The 7,656-nt window shown below is 43.2% G+C and overlaps 1 protein-coding gene across 8 annotated transcripts in view; it reads right to left on the reverse strand.

Annotated features, from left to right (window-relative positions):
- Positions 1 to 7,383, reverse strand: part of LOC115053906 (transcription factor COE1-A-like) — a 78,830-nt gene extending 71,447 nt beyond the window's left edge. For 7 of the 8 annotated variants that reach the window (XM_029518786.1, XM_029518787.1, XM_029518785.1 and 4 more), the window contains exons 1-4: positions 6,745 to 7,383; positions 5,868 to 6,024; positions 5,065 to 5,128; positions 3,801 to 3,856 (exon numbers count right to left, since the gene is read on the reverse strand). In XM_029518786.1, coding sequence (XP_029374646.1) covers positions 3,801 to 3,856; positions 5,065 to 5,128; positions 5,868 to 6,024; positions 6,745 to 6,875 — 408 coding nt within the window. In that variant the 5' untranslated portion in view covers positions 6,876 to 7,383. The remainder of the gene's footprint in view (positions 1 to 3,800; positions 3,857 to 5,064; positions 5,129 to 5,867; positions 6,025 to 6,744) is intronic. The other variant, XM_029518782.1, reaches the window with a different exon arrangement.
- Positions 7,384 to 7,656: the final 273 nt, after the last annotated feature.

The raw sequence follows: 7,656 nt of genomic DNA on the forward strand, positions 1-7,656 counted from the left end.
GTATCCAGACTGAAAACAGTTTAAGTGGCTTCAGCCAAAGCAAAGAAGCTCCTGGTAACACAACACTGAGGTCGATCCAACGGCCAAGACATCTGAAACTGTTTCCCTCAACCCCTTCCATCAACATCTCAACTGTAATATTTTCCCTCCATTATGGTTTAATGACAGCAAATCTGAGTGTGGGAACATTAGGAAAAGATAGAACAGACAGAATTTTTTTTTAGGGGAAATGTACTTTCTAAGCCACAGTTCTGTCTATGATTAGAGCTGCTCACGGTGCCATGGGAAAAGAGTGGGCCTGGCAACTTCCTCTGAACTTGCTTCCTACCCTGGACAAACATGCATCAGTGTCATCCGAACCTCTCTTTGCTTTGCTCCTCTTTGCGCATTTGCTCTTTTGTTCTTTCTCTCTCTCACTCTCTCTCACACGTGCACCTTGAGCCAGGTGAGTGCATTTATCTTTTCAAACAGAAATAGGCCAAACGTAACTCTGCTTTCTTCCAAAATCAGAGAAGAGGTCGATAGCAGTCCAGGAGGAGGATAGATGTCTGTTAGCAGCAGGAGCTGTTCAAAAAAAGTGAAATATGATTTTTTTTTTTTTTTTTTTAAGTACAGCAACAAAAAATACTAACTATGGCTGCAGATTTATTATTGTTATAATTGTTATTTTCTACACAGGTACAGTAAACTAAAATGAACAGGTCCCTTTTCTAAATGATGGCAGTATCCAGTTGTTTCCCGCCTCACAAAGCTTTGCCTGATGGATCAACATCAAACCAGCTCTGCTTTGTTTGGACTGCTGCACTTTCCTGCATCATGATACTTCAGACATCGTGCATCATCAAATGTTGCCACTCACATAGAAACTGTGTGAAGTTTCTCACTCTCTTGCTTTGAAACCTGAGCCACCTGGAGATCCAGGCAGGAAAAAAATCCACACAATTAACACAAAGTACAAATAACATTTAATCCACCTTCTTTGTCAGTAACACCCTCTCCCCACCCGGCCATCGTTTGTCTCAGCTTCCTTTTCAGGTTGCCACTTCATCTTCTCTGCTCCTTGCTTTCATTTGCCTCTTCCTCCTCCGTCTCCTCCCTCTCTCCACCTCACCAAGCCTTTCATGCAGCATCTCCGCCACTCTCTCCTCCACCTTTGAAGTAGCGTGACATGCGCGGCATGTAAACAAGGAGTTGTTAAGCAGGGGAACACACTTCCTCCTGCGTTAGTGTCAGGTCGGCTCGCAAGCAAGTGATCCGACAGGGCCGCACTGACAGATGCTTTATTCTCTGGGAGAGAGTCACGATCAACCGAAGCCACGCTTCTTAAGGAGGGGAGGTGCTCTGCTCCTGCATTTAACACATCAACGCTGGCCCATCCAGCCTTCACACACAAAACAGGAAAACGGGCTGAAATAGCAGAATAACAGAAGTAGGTGCCAAACGCTGGAGTAGATTTAACTTTCCTGGCAGGAGAACCACTATCAGATAAACAGAATCAATCTATGAGCCAAGTAACACCAGGCAGGAGTGTGCAGCCTGATTTACTGATAAGCAACCAAAGCTGGAAATGTGTACCCGAGATGCCCCATCTGTAATATCTGGCATTATATAATGAGGTGTTTATATAGTAACTGTGATGGAGGACAGACAGAAAAAAATCATATTTGAAAACAGAGAAACCACTTCCTGCCAAGCTGCTGCTCCATTAGTTCCTGTGACGGTGAAATCGCTCATTGAGGGTTAAATCATTGGTTTCTGGGAAAAAAAAAAAAGTGTAACATGTCTCTGGGGTTTACCATCTATATTTTGAGATAAATTTCTATCTTCAGCACATGCTATTAGTACCTGAACCCATCGTGCCCATTTAATTTGTCAGCTTTCAGAGGTGGAGTTTTTCATCGTTGAAATAAGTGACAGCTGTGATACTATTACAGCCGAATTAGAACCAGGTCCAGTGTCAGTCAGCTGATCTCAGTGCGTGAAGACTTCTAATCTCTGATGGCCGTGGGCTCATGGGAAAGCTTGATTATTTCAAGAGAAATACTGATTGAAAATATATTTTGCTCTTTTTGCTGCTCCTTTTTTTCCCCTGAATGTGAAGATAGATGAAGCAAAGTGCTCAAGACACAGATGTGTGCCATTATGCAGTGATGTTGGGTTTTAGAAAACCTATGTTTAAACCTCTGCCTGAAACTGTCTGAAACTGAAGGAGAAGTCACTTTTGCAGGTCGATTCTTTCTACAAGTGTTTTATGGCTAATGTCAACACAAGAATTGATGTAAAAGATAATTATAACAGCATCCCTTTACTTGTGTTTACTTTGTGTCTGAATTTCAAATTTATTTTTTTGTTTTGATTAATTAAGTTCCACTCATTTGGGTTTTGAGTAAAACCGTGAAGTAAAGATAGGGTTAGATAGGGCGTGTGTGTGTCTCTGTGGCCAACACATCACTGACTGTCGAAGCTAACCACACACCTGTTTATGCTTGACCACGTGTTATTGTTCCGTTGCTCTACTGCAGGGACACGAACGCAAACATGCTCTCAGCAAATCATGCTTTATTGCTCCTGTGCAGTTTTGAATAAGCGCCTGTACACATCTAAACATGATCCCCAACGTATATGCCCCCACCCCAAACTACTACAACACATTTCAACACACTCATACAACACAAGCATGCACAAGGTGCAGCATAGACCTGCCTGCATCCTACAGGGAAAATCTAATTTTCCTTTAAAATAGAAAAAAAGTAATAAATAAAAACAGACTACAGTAAGCATGAAAAATGAAAATGTATCTTTAAAGTTCTCTCTTTTGTCTGAATCTTCCATTGGAAGGAATGCCAAACTGCGCATGCGCACGTGTGTTCGCATGTGTGCGTGTGTGTGTGTGTGTAGTTTGCTGTCACCCCACCAAGATCAAGCTAAACAGTATCATTAGGGGACAGTGTGGTCCCCTAATCCTGCCAGGCAAACACACACACACACACACACACAGTACGTCGCACAGCATGCCAGCAGCAATGTGAGACTCTATCTGTGCATGGAGTCACATTATCAAGCGTTCAGTGCATAGCATGGCCTCTTGGCTGACTGACACAGACACACACACACACGCACACAGTGCATTGCACCGGACAGAAAGTTCTCACTGTGAAAAAACAAAAGCCAAAAAAGTATCTATTCCAACCGTTTACCTGCGTAACATCCATCACTAATACTGTCTGTCATGTGTGGTTCATTTTCTGTCTCTCTCTCTCTCCTAATTCTTCCTGCTGCTCTCTCTATCAATGTCTTATGAAAGTACATATAAACAAAAACACAAACATTAACATAAAAAATGGGATCTGATCAGAAAATGCTCTCTACTTGGCAGACCAAATCCCAGAGGTGCCATTATATCTTTCCACTTCCTACTGTGAGCAGCAGAATTACGCTCCTGTTCCTCAACAGCCGCTCGCTGCCTCCTCACTCTAATCACAGCGAGAGAAGTACAGGCAGAAACGCCTAGAGCCATGCAGTGTGTGTGTGTGTGTGTGTGTGTGTGTGTGTGTGTGTGTGTGTGTGTGTGTGTGTGTATACCCCCCACACACCTACACACACATTCTGGAAACACCCACCTACAGAATTACACGTGCATAAACACTCATTTTTGTGCGTTTGTGTGTGTAAGTACATGCAGATAGAGGCGGGCGGCAGAGTACAGGCAGATCAGTGGAGCAGCTCAATGTCAAAGAGGTAACAGTAGAAGTGACAGACAGTACATGTGTGTGTGTGTGTGTGTGTGTGTGTGTGTTTACCTGTTTAGTCATGGAGTCTATGAGTCGAACATAAAAGTCCTGCTCTGTTCTGATGCCTTTAGGGAGGAAGACAAGGCAAAAAAATAATCATAAACCTTATATAGATTTTGACAACAAAGCAACACACAAAACTACACTGAAAAACATGTCAAATTAGGTAAACACAGGAAAGTGATCGGAGAGGGAGAATGAATGAGTTTAATTATTCCTGGCTGACACAAAAGGGAGCTCCCACAGATTTGTTGGTGATGCAGAAAAAACATATTTCAGAAAAATCCGAAAAATTAAATCAATTTCTAATTTTTTTTTTTTTTTTAAATCATCTCTGCTATTTTATTTGTTAAAATCTGATAAATAAATTTTGTTTTCTAGGTCTCAAATAATTTGACAGGTGAAACAATATCAGAAAGTATATGCTAAGCAGTCTTTGGGTGAACTGCTCACACACGCAACAAGACACAGCAGCTTCGCTGTGAGCACTCACCAGCCAAAAGGGTTGAGCAGTTCACACAGTGAAAATTCATGTTACTCAGCGCCTATGTTTCATTTTACTGTCATATTAAGTTTGATTTATTTATATAATTAAAAGGTTTTCACATATTTCAAATTGATGGTTTTTTTATCCTCTGAAAACTGTGATTTTCGATACTCAGAAGCCATTAGACTCTCCTTTCATGCCTCATAATGATGTTAACTATTGTTGGCTTCAGGCTAAAATCATCTGCAGCTCTCAGCCAATATCACTTGCAAAGTCCATTTCCACAAGCTAAAAGATATTCAAGTCAATAACCACAGTTCACACATTGCACAGTGTGCCCCATGCCCACATGTCTGAATCCCAGAGGAGTCGGGATGTTCCTGCCAGTTGATGCTGTTTCCCTCTCAGGCCTGAACACCACAATCCGCAGCCACCACAACAACTCAGCTCAAACTGTCAAATCTTTCACGTCAGGATAAAGTAGCATAATAATCATTTTTCAGATAGTGACCGTGACAAAGCCACAGAGTTTGGCTCTCGTCTCCTGCAGTAGTTGCTCCATAAAGGTGACATTTATCCAGAAATCTTCCAAATTGTATGAGTGAAATATCAAACAGGAAGTTTGGGCAGCATGTTGGCCCTTTGCACAACAATAATTTTATTCATCTCCTCTTTAATATGTGTTATTCTATTACTGCAGATGCAAACAGCCAATCAAGCTGATTTTGGGAAATGTATTTGAATAAGTGTTGCAGTGTGTGTTTGTGTGACAAGCTCCTCACTCACCGTTACTGTAAAGAAGCTGCAGCCGGTAATGAATCCCGTTGTTGGTCTTCTCTCCGCTCATCTCCTTAACACACACAACAAACACTCAGCTGATTATTGAAATATTGGGATCTTTTTTTTTTTTTTTTTTTTTTTTTTTTAAGCCCCGCGCTTCACATTGAGGCCTGCAGAATATGCAGAATCCACCGAAGGAGTGAATTTAATTCCTCACGCCGGTCATACATTAAATAAACATAAGATTTATGTTCACAGCGGATATATTAAAGCGGAGCAGCCCTGTAATTTCTCCATGTATAATCACGGTGTTATTGTGGCTTTTTAATTCCTCTTTAATTACTGCTTATGTTTGCGGGGCCAAATAAATCCAACAGTAAATTCTGCCGCCACATTTGGTCTCATTTAAACTGTGTCATAATTGATGAGGAGAGCGGTCGACCCGTCGTTGTTTACACAGAACAAGTGGTTGTGTTTCAATTGAGCCGTGAATTAAAACAATTTAAACTAGCACAGAGGGTTTATTTTATTTATTTATTTATTTATTTTTTACCAATGCATAAATGAATCGAAAATATTAGAGCAGCTGTACTATTGGTCTTAATCTGTCTCTTACACTTGTGTTAAATTCTCAGTAATAATAATAATAATAATAATTTTAATACTAAAAATACGTTAATAAGTTATGTTTTTTTTTAATGTTACATCCTGATATTAAACATTGACATTTTGTTACAGACCACAGAGGATTTTCAGGCCTTTCCCAAACCAAAATGAATCTTCCAGGATACTCGGGTTTGTGCACCGACCTTCTCCTTCTCGATGAAGTCCACAAAGTTGGTCCTCTCGATCTCCACCGGCTGACCCTGCCGGTCGTACAGAGCCAGGACGAAGTGGAAGAAGTTGGACTTCCGCAGGTTGGAGGGCGGCTGCTTCTCAAAGTGAGCCCGGGCCAGACCCACTCCACTGCGGACACACAGGCGTCAATGAGTCGGTGTTGGGAGAGTGGAGGAGGATAAAGTTTGAACTTTGTGAAAGACAACAGCGAGAGTAAATCCATTTTTTATTTTGCTCTGTCTAACACGAAACATGTTTATCAAGTCGGGGTGTTGAACAGAGACTATTAAATTATTAGATAGAAATATATATGTTAATTTAAAAATGATAATAAAGTAAATAGAAATAGAAGTAGGTTAGTTTGACTGGGGGTCGTTTTTCATAATAATCTGCTCAACATTTATCCACCTTCACATTACTGAGTCTGTTTTTTTATTCCACTTGAGAACAACTGTGAGTTTGTTTCAAAAAGGGGATGATGGACAGACTTTTTTCTTTTCTTAGTTTAAGGCTGTTCATTCATTTGTTTTCTCAGTTTCACACTCATTTAACTCGGCCAACTATGTAGAAATTGACCTGAATGTGTGTTGCATTAAAATTGTGTGTGTAATCAAAGTGTTGTGGGAATTATTCTGAATAAGAATTATTTTCCTTTGTGATCATAGCAGCAAGTTAAATCCAGATTTCCTCCTCCCAACAGCAGCCCCATGTCCTGCACAGGGGGCTGTGAGGTCCTGCCAGAAATATCCCTTTGTTTCCATGTTTTGTTTTGGTTTTTTTTGTTTGTTTGTTTGTTTTTTGGTAAATGAAGGAGGGCGGTAGTGTCTCCTCCAGCCGGGCAGAGCTCACCTTTGGGCGGCCGTGTTGGCGTCCAGTACGCCGCCCCCCTGCATCCAGCCCCGGACAGCGTTCATGCTTCCCAGCGGCTCCTCCTTCAGGCTGCTGCCGCTTCTCTGGATGCTCTCCTGGATCCCAAACATGAACAAATCTCCGGTGGTCGGTGCCTGGGTCTGTGTTTGTTCCCCGCCTCGCTGTGCACTTGTTCTCCTGATCTCTCACCAGGATCTCCAGGCGGACTGACGCTGGTGCGCTCTTGGCTGCTGCTCCGTGCGCCTCGCTGGAAACCAAGCGGTGAACTCCAAATTCCTTTAATTCTTGTCCTGAGGAGGGAGTGGGTGCTAAAAGGGAGGGGGCGTCATATCAGAACAGTAGTATCCAAAAATGTCAGTCACTTTAAATCGCCAGCTGGACGTCAGGAAGCAGACTGAGCCAGAAAGGTGCGAAAAGGACGCTCCCGGTGCGCTCTGAGATCCACACTTGAAGCTGTCACGGAGGAAAGAGAGATCACCTAGCAGCCATATCAGATGTCATCACTGACTGATCTTCCTTCTCCCCCTTCGGCCCGCCGGTCCGGAGCAGCGCTGCTTCTTGGCGGATGACTCCGGAGCTCTGGACTCCGCTCTCTCTCTCTCTCTCTCTCTCTGTGAGGGAAACGCTTTGTGATTCTTCCCAACGGACTCTCTGAGAACCAAACACGGGCTTCTCCCGCCCCGCGGGGAAGAGGGAGAGGGAGCCAGTGATGGGAAGGGAAAGAGGGGAGGGGACCGGAGGAGAGGAGGGGAGGGGACAGCACCGGAGGAGAGGGGGAGATGGAGACGCCCCCAACAAAGACGACAGCAGAGCCGAGCCCGGTCCGCCCCGAGCTGGGACCACGGAGCTCCCCGTCCCCCTCCGCCCTGTCCTCGATCGAGGGACCCTCAA

This window comes from Echeneis naucrates, chromosome 14, assembly GCF_900963305.1.
Source record: "Echeneis naucrates chromosome 14, fEcheNa1.1, whole genome shotgun sequence".
Taxonomy (NCBI): Eukaryota; Metazoa; Chordata; class Actinopteri; order Carangiformes; family Echeneidae; genus Echeneis; species Echeneis naucrates.